The sequence below is a fragment of the Rhinoderma darwinii genome, chromosome 3 (assembly GCF_050947455.1).
Source record: "Rhinoderma darwinii isolate aRhiDar2 chromosome 3, aRhiDar2.hap1, whole genome shotgun sequence".
NCBI classification, from domain to species: domain Eukaryota; kingdom Metazoa; phylum Chordata; class Amphibia; order Anura; family Rhinodermatidae; genus Rhinoderma; species Rhinoderma darwinii.
The window spans coordinates 369,588,804-369,609,520 of NC_134689.1; the positions used below are offsets into that span (position 1 = coordinate 369,588,804).

The 20,717-nt window shown below is 42.4% G+C and overlaps 1 protein-coding gene across 2 annotated transcripts in view; it reads right to left on the bottom strand.

Moving 5' to 3' along the window:
• Nucleotides 1–2,773: 2,773 nt before the first annotated feature.
• TCF7L1 (transcription factor 7 like 1) overlaps nucleotides 2,774–20,717 on the bottom strand; it is a 40,082-nt gene continuing 22,138 nt past the window's right edge. Inside the window, exons 4-12 of one of the 2 annotated variants that reach the window (XM_075858675.1) lie at nucleotides 12,328–12,411; nucleotides 8,800–8,932; nucleotides 8,609–8,711; nucleotides 8,434–8,517; nucleotides 8,172–8,318; nucleotides 7,123–7,273; nucleotides 6,918–7,025; nucleotides 6,523–6,571; nucleotides 2,774–4,339 (exon numbers count right to left, since the gene is read on the bottom strand). In XM_075858675.1, coding sequence (XP_075714790.1) covers nucleotides 3,933–4,339; nucleotides 6,523–6,571; nucleotides 6,918–7,025; nucleotides 7,123–7,273; nucleotides 8,172–8,318; nucleotides 8,434–8,517; nucleotides 8,609–8,711; nucleotides 8,800–8,932; nucleotides 12,328–12,411 — 1,266 coding nt within the window. In that variant the 3' untranslated portion in view covers nucleotides 2,774–3,932. Of the gene's footprint in view, nucleotides 4,340–6,522; nucleotides 6,572–6,917; nucleotides 7,026–7,122; nucleotides 7,283–8,171; nucleotides 8,319–8,433; nucleotides 8,518–8,608; nucleotides 8,712–8,799; nucleotides 8,933–12,327; nucleotides 12,412–20,717 lie in introns of both variants that reach the window. The other variant, XM_075858674.1, reaches the window with a different exon arrangement.

Genomic DNA, 20,717 nt, shown 5'->3' on the forward strand with positions numbered 1-20,717 from the left:
TTCATGGGAATTGTCGGGTATTGCAGTTCAACCCCATGTGGCACTGTTTCTGTAAGGCTTCCTGGCTGCTTCAGCTATTATATCTTTTTTTTTTAAATAATGTTTTAGATGAATTCAAGCAACTAATATAATGTATGCAGAATTTTAAAAAAATAAAAAAACTTTTTGGAGACAGCTTTTATGTATCCTGGATACATAAGTGGCATTTTGCACTCAGACCTGAATCCATCAGGTCAGTGGGTCTAACTGCTTAGGTGACAGTGGGTCCGGCCAGGGGCCTAGCTAGGGGGGCAGACGTGGCAACTTAGAGAGGTGCACCACGGCCGCACTGTCCATGACAGCGGCCTGCTGCCTCTCTGAGGAGGTCGGCAGCGCCACTGAAACCAGCTGCCGCCACCCCCTCCTGCACTATAATTGTACCTGCTTCTATAGGACACAGGTACAATTAGAAGAAATGAATGACCGGGTACGTTCCGTGCCCGGCCATTCAGCGCCTTTCTACGAGTGAAGCGCCGCAATACTTTTTACTGATTGACAGGGAGTCATTCTGCCCTGCCAAGCAGCGCCTTTCATAGACGCAAGCGTCGCGATCACGTCATCGCACTGCTTGCGTCGTTCAACCCCAGGAGACCTGCGCAGAAGAGAACAGGTCTCCATTGCCGCCGGACGGCGCGGGAACCGGATTAAGGCGTGTTTGTATCGTTTTTTTTCATCCTAATAAAAAAAAGTGTGTGGCATTATCTACCGAGGGTGGCTTTGTCTACGGGGGTGCGATATGGGGAGCACTATATACAGGGGTGGGCAATATCTTCAGGGGGGCTATATCTACAGGGGTGGGCTATCTTTGGGACACTATATACAGGAGTGGGCTCTATGGCAGGCACTATCTACAGGGGGCACGGTGTGCGTGTGTGTGTGTGTGTGTGTGTGTGTGTGTGTGTGGGACACAGTGTATGGGGCTATTATAATTAGAGGTGCAGTGTATGGCACTACTATATTTAGGTGTGTAGTGTGTGTGGTATAATTAAAACTTTTTTTGTTTATAGGTGTAGAAATGTTTGAAAAGTGAGAAGCTGAAGACATCCGAGCGGCAAACTGCAGAAATGGGCTGTGACCGGGAGTAGTCATCATAGATGTCTAGACCGGATGGCGAAAAAGAACTAGAATCTGAGACGTCACCGGTGAGTCACTTAATGTAAATGTTTACTCTGCCTCTAATCAGTACCGTATTCACTGTATGATCTGCAGCGAGATCATGGGTGGTAGGATTATGATAGGAATTATTTTTTTTGTGAAACACCATTTCGTGCAAACCTATACGGCCGTGGTTGCACTAAATTCAGCTGTATTTGTGCTGGTGTTGTATATATGTACTGAGCTTGGCTCTGGAGCTGTATTTATGTACTGAGCTTGGTTCTGGAGCTGTATTTATGTACTGAGCTTGGTTCTCGCGAGATTACGCTGTAAACTGTCATTCCAAACTAGATCACGCTTGCTGTGCTGTAGTGTCGGGATTGTATTAGCGAAGTGTCAGAATTCTGAATACACATCACGTCCTGGCTGGAGGTAATGTATATTCATTGTCAGGACACTGCAGTAACGTCAGTGTGTTCATGTGGCTGCACATAGCAATATAGCTATATTGCTATGTGCTGTGTAAATGAATGGGGAGAAGTGTATGATGCCGATTGGCCAAGTGGGCGTTGTACAGGTGTGTATGACGCTGACCAAAGAGTAAAACACACCCAGTTGTTCATTAAGAAACTCATTAGCATAAAGCGCATATAGGTCATACTTCACTCAAAAATGATAGTTTTCTAAATAAAAAAAACACTGCTGTAATCTACATTACAGCGCCGATCACATCATGGACAATATAGGCCACTTGTAATGTGGTGACAGAGCCTCTTTAAACGGGATTGATAAAAGGAGGATTCAGCGTGTCAGAGACATGAAGGCTCCACTGTCACTGAAGCAGTCAGTCCCGTGGACCTGACTGATTCAGGTTTGAGTGTAAGATACAGTTTCTATGTATCCAGAAGCTGCATCTCAAAAAGTAAAGAAAAACAATTAAAAAGCTTATTAAAACCTTGTTTTTAAAATAAAATATATATATATATATAAAAAAAAAAGTGTTCAAAAGGTTTACGTAGTCAGATGTTATCTGTGTGTGACGTAGGTATGACTTTTCATTAGTACACTGTCTTCAGTCCCTTTTTTTGCAGAGCATTGCAAATTTTTGTAGCACCATCACCCACTGTAAATGAGGAAAGCCGCAACAGAAAAACCACATTAAAACACATGAACAGATTTCTCCCCAACTTTGCCAAGCAGATCACTATAATTTGCCTTATCTTACAGATGGCGGTGGTCAGACCACTGGGACCTTCACAGTAGGGATGCACAAAGCTTCGATACGGTTTCGATACCGTGCACCCTCAAACGGTTCGATACCGTTATTTCATGTATTTTGAAACGAAGGTGTGCGGTCCTTCACGGCTTTAAAACATGCGGTTGAAATGAAACAAATGTAGATCACTATCACGACGCTGAAATGCAGCTGCGTTACAGCCATTTGAAGACAGCCTCATTCAGATAAAGAGGGGAAAAAAAAATCTAAAATTCTGGCAGCCAAATTTGAGTGCATTGGTTACTGAGCTCCCAGGACTCCGTTAACTTTAGATTATAAAATATTACAAAAGGTGTAAGTGTTATACAGGTTTGGTTTTATCATACACATACACAACAGTGCAAATACTAAGAATCCATAGAGTCATCTCATGTGTTTTATTTGGTTTCAATTGTCTCCATTCAACACAGGTCTTTGTATTGTAGCTGCACTGGGGCCCAACCCTATGTTTTTAACTGCTCACAGCCTTCTTCTCTGCATACCGTACCAAAAACACAAGAACAAGCCCATATATTTTAAAACACAATATATTTTCTATTTTGTTACAAAAAGTCACATTTTTCAAGAATTTTCTTTTCCATTAAAAAAAAATGAAAAACAAAAATACATAAAACTGTATAGAAGACTGGAATGGAGAAGAAAATGTGGAGAGGGGAAAAAAAAACAAAAAATAAAAAAAAACACACAAAATCCTCAGAGTAAGTGGGAGAGAAAATACATATATAGGCGATAGTAACCCAGGGAATGCCAGATAGGTAAAAATAAAATATATATATATTTAAAGAAAAAAAAAAAAAGAAAAAGCTTGCTGCCCCCAGACCAGCGCTCTTAAAAGGGACAAAGACTCTTGTTCCTCCTAAGTTTTCCTTGGGACATACAAATTGGAAACCCTCCTACAAAAAGAAACATGCACACCTCCATCATTTTCCCTATCAGGGCACATTTGTATGTACAATATACATGGATTTCCTAATATTTCCACTTTTACTTCATTAAGAAAAAAACCATAAGTTCCGCAGAGTTTAGCGTAAAACCGCAAGATCAAATATTGACCAATAATGCATGCGGTTCTGGTACTTGTGGCCCAATGCGTTCAGTGGCTGTGTGCTGGAAGAGGTTCAATCTGTAATCCACCTGCATGATACAGGGCACATGTGGGCATCCCCACCATACTGATGAAAGGGTTCCTTTAACATGCCACAGTGCCCCTGGCTTACCGCATCACATGAGTCACTTGTCAAGTGATGCGCGGCCTCTACGGCAAATGTCATGAAATATCTGCACCATTACATAGTGGTGTCCATATCCACAGAGCATTGTCCATGTCTGAAGAGTAGTATCGCAGAGCAGGATAAGTGGTCCCCACTGGCACAGCGTTTATATATGTACACACCAATCAGTGCAGAGCAAAATCCATATCTGCAAAGCCGTATACATATACTAGTGCAGAGCAGAGTATGTGCAGATCTGCAGAGTACAACTCATTTTATGTGAAGGATCCCAGCCATAGGGTTTTCTTATGTCAGTTACTGGATTTGGTCACCAAAGAGAGGGGCTGTGCCTGCATTAGGCTTAATGGGTAGACTCCAGGTGGAGACAATACAGAAGATGTGAGTGGGATGGGACGAGAGAGCAACTGCGATCCAACAGAGGATGGCAGGTGCCCAGATAGGCTGGAGGACGGAGGGGACTTCGATGCCAAGAAGGCTGCAGAGTGGCTGAGAGATAACTGTGCTCTTGATTCTGGTTTGGTGGTGAGGGACAGCGGTTGAGCTTGCTCAGAGTGTGTCGCAGCAGGGGCTGCAGGAGAAGCAAGGGCGGCTGAGGGTGTCGCTGGCGAGTCCAACATGCTGCCATGGGAGGAGGCTGGGCTGTCACAGGTCTTCTCTGGAGGAAGATGCTGAACACAAACCTTCTTGGGTTTAGAAACTGCAAATGAGAAAGGACAAACTTAGAAGATGAGCACTGAGGCCTCATTCACACGAGCGTACCAGATTCATGCGCGTGGAAAACTCGCGTGAATCTGGTCCGTGTGTGTGTTGCATTATGCATCAGTGTGCTTTGCGAGTGCCATGCGTTATTCACGCACACTCGCAAAGCACATAGTTGTTTATTTTCAATCGAATTGATGAGCAAATCACACACCGCACGCGGATGTGCATCAGTGTGCAGTTTTCACGCACCCATAGACTTCAATGGGCGCGTAGGTGCGTGAAAACGCAGCAATATACAACATGCAGCGAGTTTCACGCAGCGGACTCTCACTGCGTGAAAACTCACGTATGTGAAAGGCCCCATTGAAATCAATGTGTCCGTGTGCTGCACGTGATTTCCATGCGCAGCACACGGACATTATTCACGTTTGTGTGAATGGGGCCTTAGGGGCTACAAATAAAATGCTGCATAGAACGCACATTTTCCCAACGCAATTCTTGTTTGTACTGTAGATGCAATATTGAACACCATGATTTCAGTTTCTTTTTTTGTAAGTCTACAGGTATCCGGGCAGTAAATGTCCATTCATACAGGTGTGAACGCATAGATGACCAAAAACAGCAGTGTTATTCTCAACCCCTATGTAAAAACGGGTCAGTCAAGTTTGTGGCCATTCCTGCTGTACTCAAGGTAAAAAAAAATAATTATATATTCTAGAAATATGTATAGAAATATATACTAGTCCTTCTCAATGAATTAGAATATCAAAAGTTAATTTCAGTAATTCAATAAAAAAAAAGTGAAACTCATATTATATAGATTCATTACACACACTCCGCATTGATGCTGTAATTCATGCAAAAAGAGCCCCAACCAAGTATTGAGCGCATATAATGTACATACTTTTCAGTATTAAAAATATTTTTTTTAATTGGGCGGATACAAATTTGAGTTTTCATTAACTGTTAAGCCCCATACAGACGACCGTAAAAAACCTCCGTTTTACTTACTTTGTATGGGAGCACGGCCCGAAAATGCGGCTGGCAGTCGGCGGCTGGCCGTGCCCGCAATAGCGGGCTGTGTTTACGGGGCACGGCCATGTGCATGGGGCCTTAGCCATAATCTTCAACATTAAATGAAAAAAATGCTAGAAATAGACCACACAGTGTGTAATAAATCTAATATAGGAGTTTCACTTTTTGAATTGAATTACTAAAATAAATTAAACTTTTTGATATTCTAATTCATTGAATAGGACCGGTATATATATTTATTTAATGAGAAAAAGAATAAAGCAGCACAGCGACAGCAGTGAGTGCAGGCCTCCTAGTTTGAGGCTAGGAACCCTTGTTAATGAAATCCAAAAGAACAAAAAAAAATGAGGAGGCAGCACTCCAAGGTAATTGGGGGGAAAAAAAGTGGTGTGGTTATTCACCCCAGGCAAATAAACACACCACTTTTTTTCACCAATCTCCTTAGAGTGCTGCCTCTTAATTTTTTGGGATTATATATATATATATATATATATATATATATATATATATATATATATATATATCTATCATACAATATTTTTTTTTTTTTTATTAACATTGTATGATATTCATCTCAAAGGCTCTTGACAGCGGTAACCCATCCTATATATGCATGAAACTAAAGATCACAAGCCAGAGGGAACTTAACAGGCCTCAGAAATGATGGAGAATATGGTAATGCACCTCTATAGCCTATAGGTCCACACTTCAATTCATTTTTTTTCTATCTAAATAGCTTCAAAATCCTGTGCAAATGAATTTCTAAATATATCTCCATAGCCGCTTCAGAAAAACGGAGCCAGAGTTCCTAATTCCCTGCAGAACATCTACTTAAAACTTGAGCACATGCTGGCGACCTGCAGCCACCACTAGAGGGAGCTTAGACGCTTACTGCATACATTGAACTTAATAGCATCTATTTATGCAAGGGATTTGGAGCTCTGTATCAGAAATCGGAGTGCCAACAATTATAAAGCTATATTTAACTACCCAGCACAGAATTTTTTTGACCTGTAAAACATAATAAAAAGGTGGATATTTACTTTAGGTAATGGGAGTACAAGCCAACCTACCCCCTCCAACTTATACTGTCCTGGTTATCTATGCAGAATTGCTGAAAGTAGAATTTTACACACTCCGTACCTTCTGGTTCCTGGCACTGCTTTTCCCTCTTCCGCTTCTTTCTCTTGCCCTGGAACAGAACATAATCTTCATTAATAATGCAACATACATCCATTATTTATTTTTTACTACGGTCATAAAAGGCATAGATTAAAATGTGCACTACTGTACACATGTTGATCCAGAATTTCACCGAAAGTTTACAACCTGGCTACGTTACAAAGGGGAGGAAACAAATATGAACACGTCCAAAGAGTCTGGTTTTAGTGGCGGCTACACTTCTAGGGGTTTCACGCCGTAGACTCTTTTTTTTTTTCTACCAAACAATTTGGATCCAGATGACAAAATGGTTGCCTACATTGGGCATAGGTAGCAGGCCCCTTTAAGTTTTACATATATAAAAGGAGCATACTTACATAGTTGTCTCTGGCAGACCACGTTGGGTAGAGCTGGGAGTGAAGCTGCCTCTCTTTCCTGGCTAACTCATAGTACTTGGCCTGTTCTTCCCGCGATAAGGAGTGCCACTATGGAGAAAAGAGTCAGACTTTGCCTCGTCCACCAGACTTTCATTCTTTGACATAGACATTCATTTTTCATCAACTGTAAGAAGCGAGTACCTACCCGACGACCAAGGATCTGATTGATGGCTGCACTCTCCTTCAGTGTGCATTCTGCTACAACCTTGGCTCTCATCTCTTTCATGTACAGCATAAAGGCATTCAATGGCTTTTTAACATGTGGTTTCTTCTCTTCTTCTTTCTTAATCGTCATGCTGGATTTTCTAAAGACAAAGCAAATTAATGCACAAGTTTCCTCAACACAGCCATCAAGAGTGCAAAACGTTCCACCAATCTTTACCGATTTATTTCTAGTAGCGGCTCTATTAAGAACAAACATTTAGAAAATTATCAAAATTCTACACTATAATTCATTTAATATGTAGCAGTAGTGATATCACCACATCAAGAGCATTGGTGCGGTGTTAAGAGGGGTTTTTCCACCAGAGGAGACCTGTATGGCATATCCATGGGATATGCCATAAATATCAGAGAATCGAATCCCGGCTCTGGGACTTGCACCTATCTCAGGAATGTGTGTGGGAGAAATCACTCCACCTCCACGGCTTCGTGGTGGGGAACAAATGGAGAGGTGGCTCACGCCATTGATTCCTATGGGGCTTACAGAAACAGCCGAGCCCACGCAGAGCCAAAGCACTGCAAATGCATTGTAAACGCAGCCTTAAACATCTTACTTTTGTAATTGTGCGTGTCCCTTAATTTCTGCAATTCCCGTCATGTTACAATGTGCAACGCTTCATATCTCCTAAAGTGACGTAGCAGAGAAATTTAACTCTTGCTGCTGGGATCTTTCACACATTACAGCCCATCATTTGGAAGGGGGAACCAAGCAGCCGGACACCCCGTCATCAGCTTATTGTTGGGAGATAATATACCAAAAAAGGGACTTTGCAAAGTGTATAACCCTCTAAATTCATAATGTGCCATCATAGACCGGTTATACAGTACACAAAATGGCAACTTCCAACCACATGGGACTAGGAGTGCCGAAAGTGATCGGTCTATATGCTGAAAATGGGCACCTAGGACATCTTCTGAAAAGAAACAGGCTACTCTATCTCAGTGAAACGGCTTAAGACTAAAGGGACTTACGTGTGGTGGAGATTGGGACTGAGGTTTCCAGAGGACGGCTCCTGCTTTACAACTGGTGATACAATGGCAGGGTGAGGGATCCCTGAGGTATGCAAACTGTGGTGATGAGGGGGCACCATGTGTGGAGAAAAACGACTAGAAACCAAACTAGAGAAGAAAAAAAAATACAATTAGTTATGTTAAGAGGAGAAGGGCAAGCATTTAAAATGAACAACAAGAGTAAAAAAAATGAGTGAGACCATATAACAGGTAAGAACAATACCTGGACATTGAGGCGTTCATGGCCAGCGCAGGATATGGGTGCCGGAATCCACCAGGAGGGATGGAGTACATGGGTTGGCCCTGCCTGAGACAAATGACTACTATGAAACTAACAGTACTACAGAACACAATACAAAGCCATACAATTCTTACCCATCACAGATAAAAACACTTACTGTGGAACCAGCCAGCCCAAGGGATGAGGAATCTGTCCTACAGCGCCGGGGGACAGAGGGTAGTATGGAGAAAGCTCCGACGGATGAGGCGGGCGAGGGATTCCTGTAAATAATAAGACAGCTTAGTTGATTATACTAAACAAAAAGTTAAAAAAAATATTTTAAGAGACCATAAGAAAGCGCAGCCTCACCAGTCTTCGGATCTATTTCAGGTGACAAGTGTCCCGGAGGGGTAACTGGTGAGAAACGGTCATTGCTGTAGGTGATGAGGGGTGTTAGAGGGTGCATGTGATGTGGATGCTGGACAACTGGCACCTTGTTGGACTAAAGGGAGAGAAAAAAAATAAAAAATGGTTTCGAACAGGTTGTCTACAGAACAATAGTGAATATACTATATACGTAGAAAAGAAAAAAAAAAGTATATCCACGTGCATTTCTGCATGGTCAACAACGTAGTAAATGCAATGCTCTCATGTTCTGCAGGAAGCGGACAATAAATTCTATATATGTTTGAATGGCAAATTCATGCAGTTACATTAATCCTCACTTACGGTATAAAAATAGACAGATTTTATGAAGTCTGGGCTAACTATTGCCACTACAAATTAGTTTAAGAAGTACCCACCCAGAGTTTCTAATGTCCAGAATAGCAAGTTATACAGTGGTATGCCTAGGTTGATTACCCATTTAAGAAAAGCTATGCCTATCTATCCCCAACACAATGGTTGGCACAGTTACCACATTTTTACAGGTGGAAACTAGAACACGGAATGGATAGAACACGCCTGTAACAAACAAATGTAATCTACTCCATCTGTAGGACTTTCCCCCTTAGTAGAGCCCCATTAAGGTTCAATTAGTATTTGGGAGGCAGACACTGAGCAGGTCGGGCCTCACCCTTAAACCATTCTTCTACCCCCTCTCCTACATTAAGTAGCAGCTCAGGTCTTTGCTGAAAGATTTAATGCCTAAAGAATAGACAGGAATCCAGGTGCTAATACAGGTATACAAAGGAGGAACAAAAGAGGCCTCGTGTGTGACAAGAAACACATTTTACACACACATATGCAAGCATGAGTGAGCGTGTAAAGCTATTCAAGCGCGCGTGCGTGTGTGTGTGTGTGTGTGTGTGTGTGTGTGTGTGTGTGTGTGTATGTATGTGTGTGCAGCAAGACAGAGCGTGAATATAGGTCTATCCTGACATACAGTCACAGTACATACTCCGCCTCAATTATAGGTCATCTTGCCACTCGCTTCACAATAATCCATCATTTTCTGACAATTGATTTATAGTCAACACTGGTCTAGCTTGCTAGAATTAAAGTACTTTCCGCATCCAGATTAGGAATGTAATCTAAATAAAGACCCGCCAAACATGGCTGAAAGTGCCAGCGTTTCATCAATGGGGTCACTTATAGGGACATCAAGAAAATCTCCCATAGTGATCAGTCATAAACCTCTTCTGTAATACATTCACATACGGCCCTTACCTTACCGCATACCTTGATGCTACAAAGACAAAAATCGGACTATACCAATGTGATCTTCTGATGGGTCTCATGTGAAGTCTAGATCATCTGATTACCATAATAAAAGTAGGGTTGTCACGATACCAGAATTTGGACTTAGATACTGATACTTTGTGTAGTATTGTGACTTTCGATACCAAAACGATACTTTCCCAACAGTAATAAAAAAATAAGTTCTTCCATTTTCTGATGTGAGACACGCGGTGTGATTAATTTTGAATGCGAGTCATACATTAATAGTAATTAACCCCATCATGTTTCTCATTCATAATGGGTTAATGTGTAAGGTACAGGATTGGGTTAATTACAATTAATGTGAGGCACATGGAGGTTAAATTCATCACCCCTCATGCCTCACATTAATAAGTGAAAGAAAGCAGTCGTTTTTGTTACAGAACACACATCATAAATTATGCAAAAAAATTGTTGTGCAGGTTATTACGACCACGCCAATATTTTATGTATTGAGACTTATGTTTATTGTAAAAAATGTGTATGTGTATTTTTTTTTAAATTTAACATTACTAGGTTTTTAAAACTTGAATGTACTGGCATATATCTATATGCCAATACATTAGCCTGTGTACGTATAGTACACAGGCAATTGTTGGGACATACCATATTTCCTGTTAGGGCATACTTCGGTAAGACAGCCCTGGGGTCCTTCAATGGACCCTGTGCTGTCTGACCATATAGGATATGTTCCTCAATTGCGTCACAGGGATTCCCTGTGACGCGATCCAAAGGGCATCCCCCTTCTTGATTTCCCCTTGAACGCTGCGGTTAGCTTTGATCGAAGCATTCAGTGGAATAGCGGCGATGAGAGATTTCTCTCATTTCTGCTGTTAGAGCTTTGCTCCTCTCCGCCGTTAGATCGGGGCTGCGGCTGGGTCATTTCTCCACTCCGGACAACAAGTGCGCTCATGGTCCGAATGAGGTGATGCGACCAGCGCTGCACTAATGCAGGCACTGAAGACAGAACATGGGGGTGTTTTGCAGTGCGCCTGCCACGTTCTGCCTTCAGTGCCGCCACTCATTAGTGCAGCGCTGGTCGCATCACATCATGCTGACCGCGCGTGCACTTGTCAGGACTCGGGAGCAGGGCAAGGGCTGTATTACACATCCGCAGCCCCGCTCGCATACATTCATGTGTTACAATACTAAGCTGTGCGGCCGCACAGCTTAGTTTTGAAATACATTAAATAACGGTATTGAACCGTTTGAGGGTGCACAACATCGAAACAGTATCGAAGTTTCGATGCATCCCTAAATAAAAGGGCTCTATAGGAGGGTGTAGACCCCCTTTGTGTCAACATTTGCTCCGATTTTAAGGAACAAATCTCTGAGAAGTGCCAAAGCGGGTCTGAGCACTCTATTGAGCCCTTGGAAATCAGCAAGAGTCAGACTTCACACATGTATTTGCCATATCAGAAAATCAGTTTGACTGGATTTTTCTTGTAAAAAGGTACACGTTAGACGAAACGCGACCAAACCCGTCAATATCGGCTGACCAGATCGTGTATAGGTGCCACCCAACTCTTCCCCTGATCACAGATGTCAGGGGAAAGAAAATCGGACAGGTTTGATATGAACCCCCTTTTTTTCCGACAGATAAGACATATCCAGCAACCGCTTATTCCCCTATCCTCACCGAAATCGGGAGTCAGGAGAAATTTGTGTCAGCTGAACAAACGTTTGACCAACAAATACTTCCTGTATTTGTAGTATGTCTGGTCACCGTAAGAATTCCTCAAGTTGTTCTTGTTTTGGTAAAATACCGAATTTCATACCTAAAGACCAATCTACCTTTACTATTGTAGCGTTCACCAACATCTTACACAGGACATACATGGTCTGAATTTGCAATATCGTCTGATCAATGACGTGAATGGGTCCGTGTAGTGGGAAGGCATCAGCAACGTTCGATCCTGCACACTTGACAGGCCGGAAAAAGTCTGTGCGATGGCCCAATCTTTTTTTTTCCCCTCACGTGATTGGGAATGATGGGACCTCTACAGGTCAGTGCTACATAGCAGTTCCAAGGACAGATCGCATCTATCTGTATATGAAGACCCTCCAAAGGAGTGCAGTTATTGCCTTTTTTGGCGTCATAAAATATAACGAAGGATAGTTCACAGGATAGAACACATCATATATTTATTACTATAGAATCAAACAAGCAACACTCACCAAGTGTGCAGGTGACGGCGACCTGGCATCCTTCAAACCGGCTGTACTGGGGGCATCTAGGAGAGGCCATTTCATCTGCAAGTACTGTAAGGAAAACAAAACAAGAAGATTAAAATAAGTTGTTAAAACATTCAGACAATTTTGAAAAAAAGTGAGCATTGAATATGTACTACAATGTAAGTGATTGGTGTAGTTGTTCTCAAGACCATGCAGATGGCGCCATTTTAGCTGGCCATAAAAGTTGCTAGAAGTACAAAGATAATAAGTCGTAAATGTAGACACATAAAATACATATATGTACATAGAAGGCAAGCCTAAGGAGTCCAGTACATGGCAGAGTTTGTACAGCAGGACACAAAGTTGTAGGCACACCACATGCTGCCATATGAAATAAGAGGCATAATCGGAGGTGCAGTAGGGGCCTATAGGCTTCTATGTGTGCCGTATTACGGCTCGGTACTACTTTTTCATATCATGAAATAAGGTTACTCTTCCAAAAAGATCATGACTTCCGGGAAGAACTACTTTTGCAGACATAACTAGCAAATGTTAATCAAATGTGGGGTCTAAGGCTACGTTCACACGAGCGAGGGCAACCTCGGACGTGAAAAACGTTTTCACGTCCTAAGTGCTCCCGTGCGGGACAGGTTATCACAGATCCCCCATAGACTAAACTCTATGGAGGGACGCGTGAAAACCCAGGAAGATAGGACATGTCCTATTTTTTTCACGGATCCTTCAGATGCTCCGTTGAAACAACGGCCATGCGAACAGCCCCATTGAAACACGTGTCCGTGCGATGGCCATCACATGGACGAGTTACACGCTTGTCTGAATGAGCCCTAAGTGCAATGACATTAGCCGCAGCTTCCTAGGGGCAGCACAATGAGGTAAAATAATCATAAAAACAGTAGACAGACTTTCCTAATTTTCCGTAAGCTTAATCTTTTAATGAGAACATAACCCATGCCATACTTTACTATAGACTGATGTCAACACTAAGTGAATGCTCATTTTCTGCATGAATAAATGGCAAAACTTTAACAAACCTTGTATCGAGGGGGAAAAAAACAAAAAAAACTATGTTGTCAAAAGAAAAATAAAAAAAAAATTAGGTAATGAGAGTCCATTTGTCAAATTAGCTGCCTGTAAAGCTCTCAGCTCACAGTTTATGGGGGAAATCTGACCCGTCGTCCTCCCACAGATGCTCCAGTGCTGGGGAGGATTTAGGGATTTGGTATAGGGCAGGAAACTGCCTGCATGGGCAGATATAAATCCTGGAGGATCCCGGGAATGTTTACATGGGAGAAAGAAAACCGGGGCAGTAAAACCAACAGAGAGCAAGACAAGGTCCAGCTGTGAGATTCCACTTCATACTAAGTGACTGGAGACCTTGTTCTCCTCACAGCAGCCACCACATAACAGCCTCCTCCTGCTAAAGTTTATTAACCTTTCCATGCTTGTGAGGACTGGAACAAAAATACTTCGAAAAGGGCCCATGCCCAGCAAAGACGAGGCACACATAGTGCCAGGCCTGCCCCCACCCCGGAGACTGCTGTGTGGGTGTTTTGGGGGGAGGGAGAGTGTTCTGCAAGCCTGCAGAGAGACTGGAATCTAGCAGGAAATGTCCTTATTGTTCCTGATGACAATTTCCAGAACTCAAGCAGACAAATGGCATTGTCGCCCTCAGACCCCTTCGACATATCCCCCCACCCCTCCCCTTACAAAAGCTTTCCAATTTTAAACCCTCTACTATACGGACAGATAAGCAGATATCTCAGGAAAGGAAAGGGGCTAAAAATGCTTAATGGAAGAGTTCCTGTGATAAAAAGGAGTAGTCGTCCTTGTCTAGTTATCGTATATAATTACCGAATGTCCGTGTCGGGCTGGTCACAGATAACTAGAAGTCAGCACATTTATTCTTGCCGAAGTGCAATAAGATTTGCCCACCAGACTGGTACAATATTATTTACTACTTGCCGGAGTATCACATACATTTCATGAGGACAACTTATCATATCCAATAGAGACTATACCCAACAGTGCCACTATTGTGGCCTTCATTTAGAATGATCAGATTGGACCATATCACTTGTGGCAACACCTCAATGTTTTATCCGTAGTATTACGGCTTAATATAATTGGATTTTTATATTAAAAGTTAACATCCTAAGTCAAGTGCATTTATGTTCAACAGATTGCCAGCTTGAGGAAATTCTTTCCTGCTGCAAATATACAGTATTTCTCGGCACATATGTAGCGGGGCTGAAATTATCATACGGCACAACATTGAGATATCACGTTAGCTCTAATTTTACATAGGACTGCAGGTAAACCTGTGGATTTCAATGCATGTAACTTATTAAAAAGCACCCAAAAAGCTCAGTTTAGTGTGACAAAGATTCAAGTAGTGCAAACTTGTGTCCAGAGTAAAAATTGTCGAAAAAAAAAAAGTTAAGTGAGGGAGCAAACAAAGCTCAATGGATCTACAGCTTTTCCCCGTGCACCGGTGGATATTTGCACACAGGAACCGGCAGTGCTCAAAACGTAGAACAGACACAGCTATACAGACCGTAACATGCAGACAGATTTCTTAATGCAAAATTGTTTTCTTTGCTATAGCCTGCAGGAATGCTTCTCACCCCCCCCCCCCCATCCCCTGCTCTGCCCGCCTCCTCATCCCCACCCCCCCATCAGTGGCACAGTCTCCCAGTCACTGCTGCCCTGGGGATGTTTACTTTGGCTGGGCCTAGACCTATAGCTGTGGAAAAAGGAGAGAGAGTGCGGGAGACTCAGGGAGGGGATGCAGTTACACAAAGCTGCTATATGCCTCTAAGTCTTCCTAGAAGTTGTAGTGTGTAGTCCCTTGAGGGCCATCCCAGGGCAGACTGAAGAAAGGAAAATAGTCCCATCACCATCCACCAACGAACTTAAACTCCATTCAGAAGGTCCCCCGGGAAAGCTTTGATATAAGGCTGGGCATACATGGGCCCATATTTCAGGTTCATAGGTTTGGCAATTTGGCGGACTGTTGGTATAGGTCTCACTGATCAGATGTTTAAAGCTGACCAAACATGGTCACAGGTCTCAAAGCGAAGGTTCACCTTTAAACATATTCTGACCCACCAAGACATTTCAGAGGCGTGGTGGTGTTTAAGCCGTGGCTTTCCCACCAATGGCTACAATAAAGCAGCCCACAGCACCTAGTGCTATGGTCCTATTGGCTTCAGATCTCTAAGAAGGTCTCATTGGTACAAATTGATAATACGGCCTATGAGGACCCTCTTCACTCTAGCAATCAGTAGTGATCTTAAATCCACAGTCCCCAACCGACATGAGAAAATGTATGAAGTAGTAGGTTTCTGACAGCCAATTTTTTAAAATATTTTACTACGGATGCAGAGCAGTACACAGACAACGCAATGTTCGCTCCCATTATTCATAATGAAGAACGCAATGAAGTGTGATTGAGCAATTTTGTTATCCCGAAACGATCTGCAAACCAACTAAATTAAAAGTGAAACCCGAGAAGATTACTGTATAAAAAGGAAGATGGGCCCTTAAAAAAAAGCCCCGGTGCAGCTGTTCTGGCAATGGGAGTGGTCCTCAGCAGCACCCAGCTTGTCCTTTCATTTTAATGGTAAGAAAGTGGCGGAGCGGTCAGCGATTGCCTTTTACACAATTGTAAAACTACGCTTCACCGGCTTTAAGCCTCATACTGGCATATACGGTTCTGTATGAAAGTAAAGTGTTGTACAGCCTACTCATTTCTTCAGTTTAGAAAATAGCACATTTGTATCCCAGGGGAAGAAAGCTGTAAACCAAGAGTGAAAGTCTATGTGCATCAGTCTGATCACCGCTCTATACATATGGGAACCAGGAATGCTCCAAGTAGTAAGGATTCAGTCTTAAACGCAAACTAAAGAGTCCGAAATCAATAGCCAGGGGTCACAGGCTAACTTTAATGTAGGCACTGAAACACCTATAAAATGTTCTCATCTATTTTTCCCCAAGCTATAAAAAAGCAGTGTACTCTTGGTACAAGCCAAGTGCAAGGTGGCGGGGCTGTATTTGGGATTGCAGACAGCCTTCCCCTGACCCCGCTCATGGTGATGTTTCCTCCGGCACAGCCTTTGATGCGGCTTACAGAGCGCTGGATGAAAGAGAACCGAGTAGAGAGGGGGAGTCCCCAAATCTGGCAAAGAGACAAAAATACAAACAGGGAACCCCAGACCCCTCCTAACAGCTCAAATAGAGGAGGGCAGTGTTAACCCTCACACTAGAAGGCCCTGAAGGGTATCTGCAGGTTGCTATGAAAGCCAAGGAACTGTAGTGTGAATTAATCGGAGACTAAACCTAAAAGCGATGTTAAACACCAATTGCCGTACAGCTGAATGCAAGTTATTGTTCCCTGTAAGCAGCCAATTTAATATTAGGGAAATACAGACTCACGTATTCGTAATAGGACTATAAGAAACCGGTCTTCTCTCTTAATTAATACTTTCCCAAATATCTAAAATGTCAGATTCTCCGGAAACTTTTACATACATATGTGAATAATAATGGCAGGTGTCACTTATACACTCAGGATACTCTCCCTAGGGTCAAAATTAGGCTGTAGGATTGACCAACGTAACTTTCCAGCCGTGCAAGCGAGCAACACTGGGAAGTCAAACCATGCGGCGCTCCAGTGTACAATGTCTCTCACATCATCGATATATCTGTCAGTTACAGCAGCCACCATAATAGAGATTATATGGAGCTGAAACAATGGTTACTGTATGAAGAGTCCAGGACAATGCCTCATTTCCCAGTAAGATGGGTTTTGTACCTGAATGAACATGTCTAAATTGTGAGAGACCAACAATGCACAGGAGGTCACATGGGCTTTTACTTTAAGGGTCAGCGCACATCGTGCCTCACCCCCACATTCCCAGAAAACCAATGTGAAATAGTAATGTGAGGGTGGGATAGTGACACAGGGCTCATGATATAGCTGTATATCCCCCTACTTCAGTCCCGTCCCACCCCCCTCCCATCCCAACTAAGAAAACAAGGTGAGCAAACACAGCTCATTCCAGAGGGATTACACCTTGCACAAAGATTAGCACACACTCCCAACATTACCAAGCACAAATGGATGCTCATCTTTAAGTCACACAAATTAACTATAACATGGGGCACTAAGAGTTATGTAGTGAAAGATTTCATTTTGCACATATTGGCAGCAGTCTTCCAAGTATTTGTAAACTATGAGCAGGGCAGGAGTATAAAAAGGAGGCCACAAGGGGCACGTGCCCGGGCCTCCACCACCACACACGTTACCCAGGCCATTTCTATCCATTTATAGATAGGGCTCCCAAATGTATTTCTAAATCTATTAAATGATTCGTTAAGTCGGCATTTAGGACTTCAGGACGCATACGGTGGAGGGAAGGCCTGCAGGACCCCACCTCAGGATGGCTGCTAAGTGCACCGATGCAGCCAAGAACAGGTGGAGAAGCATGCATGTGGTTTAGATATCTCCATAACTCTGTGGACAGGGCCACATCTTGCATGCGGTTGTTATAGGGGGGGGGGGGGGGGGGGTCAGGTGGGATCATGGTTCTAGCAGTGGGATGGGGCCCGACCAACCTTACTCCAGCCCTGCCAATAACCACGCGAGGATGGTGGATGCACCCAGACGGCTTTTGGTAGTTTAACTGCACTCCAAAAACAGCATACATGTGTTACTTACCCTTAAACAAATGTGTGTTTATCTCCAAAAAGAATGGACCCATTACTCTGGCCAGATCCAAGAATGCTGTAGTTGCACCTGTAGGTTCATAACTGTAGTATCCAATATGGAGGATATGAATAACGTATGGAATATATTTAAGCATCCTTAGTATATAAGGAGGTTTATTTCCATGTCGGAATACCCCATAATTCCTGCATTTACAAAAAATACTGAGCCAATAATGGAGGTTTCAACTTCCATAGTAAATTCTATGTAAGATAGTATTATGTGAACTGGTCATACTAGCAGTAGGACAGCTGGTAGTTTCCTTACACAAACTGTACTTGAATTGGTGTAAAAGGTCATCTGGTCTGCTCTGTGATAGTCTTGTGGTTGTGTCTCATTAAAAGAACTTGGAACAAAAAAAATATCCACAGTAAAATACTATTGCAATGTTGGGCTAGATCTACATGTAGCAATTCACATCTATCACATACAATCATTATCTGCAAGCATAATAATTTTTCTCCAGATTCTATGACGGATTTCTAGAATTGTAATTGCAGTGAGTAAATTCTTAAAATCAACAGGGAAACTCCATTATAGAGACTAGCAAGGATTTGTTATACAAAAAAAAAAAAACAAAAAAAAAACACTTTCTAACCTAAATTTTTCTAGAATAGAGATGTTTACAAAAACTCTGGACCTAGTTCACTAGCAAGTCCGGTTGTTCCCAAGACATTATATCGACCAAATCAGATAATCCAGGGAGGATGGGAGCTGTATTCTCAATGATTAAGTGATACCATCCTATGAATAAACCGTCTCATGTAAACAGTCGACCCACATTCACAAAAATGACCTTAGGGGACGGTGCCTCCCATTCAGGTAAACACACAGGTCAGAGTCACAGGAGAAGTCAGCTGGTGGATCACAGCTATTCACCAAACATAACAGAGCCACACAAACATTCATCATGTTCACCGGAGACAGACGATGTTCAGCCATATTTGCTCAAGCCAATCAGAATAAGTTTTGTTGGGTAATGTGTGCAATGCAATGAAAGATAGATCGGTGAGGAGCACAGATACACATAGGCTTAGACTGCAGTCTAAAGCCTTAGAGTTCATCGTGTTTGGTTTTTTTGAGTATATGTTTAGTATGTCCGTCAGGAAGACTATAATGCGTCCTTAGGGCTTTACTGTCAGATGGAGGTCAAATGAGTTTCCTTTTGCCACCCGTCTGGCCAGTATACCGCAAAAGAAAATACATGGTAAAATGTATTATAGGCACGTTTAGGTTACAATACTATTTTAAAAAAAGTATACAATCGAATACATCATGAGAGTTCACAACATATCCGTTAAATGGATTTCATTATAGTCCATGGGTGACAAAAGCCACCGGTAGGCAGTCACAGTCTCTGTTATAGCTTGGGAGCTTTTCACAACGTATAAAATAAAAAAGGTAGCCCAAAAACAATGATGTGAACAGCCATGACAGCTCCGTACGAGTTTAGAGTCACAATACGGCACTCAGGTCTATTGGTCCATACTGGAACGGATTTCATACAGAGATTCATATGAGGATATCAGAAAATAAATGATGCCATGTTCTATAGGATGGCTTCTAGGAAAGGATAGCTCCTTAATAAGGTTGCGGATAGAGGCTCATAGCTCACCTGTAAGCAGGGGGCTCAATACTTATTGTAGTATAGTTCCTCTAAAGCGTTGCTGCTCATGGGAGATTTCAGAAGGATTGCTCTGCAAAAAACTTGCCGTATATTTTTTTTTTTGATGGATACGTTGATGTCGTTTATAGTATTTCAGTCATCCCAAACTTATATAGACATGCAAGTTCATGCAACAGGCTGTGACATGTAGGCTGCAATAACTCAGAGTTGGCTCAGCAGAGTGTGAATACAAATTGGCTCAGTTTCATTGTATTACTAGTATCTCATTATTCATTCCTTTACAGAACGGTCTTTGGCAACACTGACAAGTTGTCTTCAAAACACGTGATCATAGAAGTCTAGCTAAGAGTGGCGATGACCAAGAAACCAGTGACTGTAGGTTATTTGAACAGTTTTATGTGTTTCGAGGATTACATAGTTTGGAGTCTGGAAAGTAGTCTTAAACAAGTAGGTACAGTGATTCTTGTTACTTGTAGGTATTCTCCTATTAGTTTTTTATTTTATATCAGTAAAGTTTTCATGGTGGTTTCCTTTGATTTTCATGGAGATGAAGGTACTCCTGTGTAGCCACCTCTTTGCTGAAGTACTGGGAAGTGCACAGAGAACACTCAGAACATGGCGTCCCAGATTCAAGACCCCCAACCCTTCTTACTGGTAAGAAACCAATGCACCATACCCTTTTAGTTAAAACACATCCACGAGGGCAGATTTGCCTGTACGGTTGGCTCTATATGAAAGGAGTCCAATGAAAGCTGGCCATGTGGACATCAAAACACACCTGCAGCGGCTGTCCCCAAAATTTGCGTTTGGAACCCAGCATGCTAAACATTTTATTCCCTTCACCCCTGTCAAAAATGTAGCTATATCCGTAGAATCCAGTGCACTGGCTGGTGGCAGACAGATGGGCAAATGTGCTGCTTTGTGTCTGCATTAGTTTATACCTTTTATATCGTTTTTAATTGGTTTTCTCAAAAACTT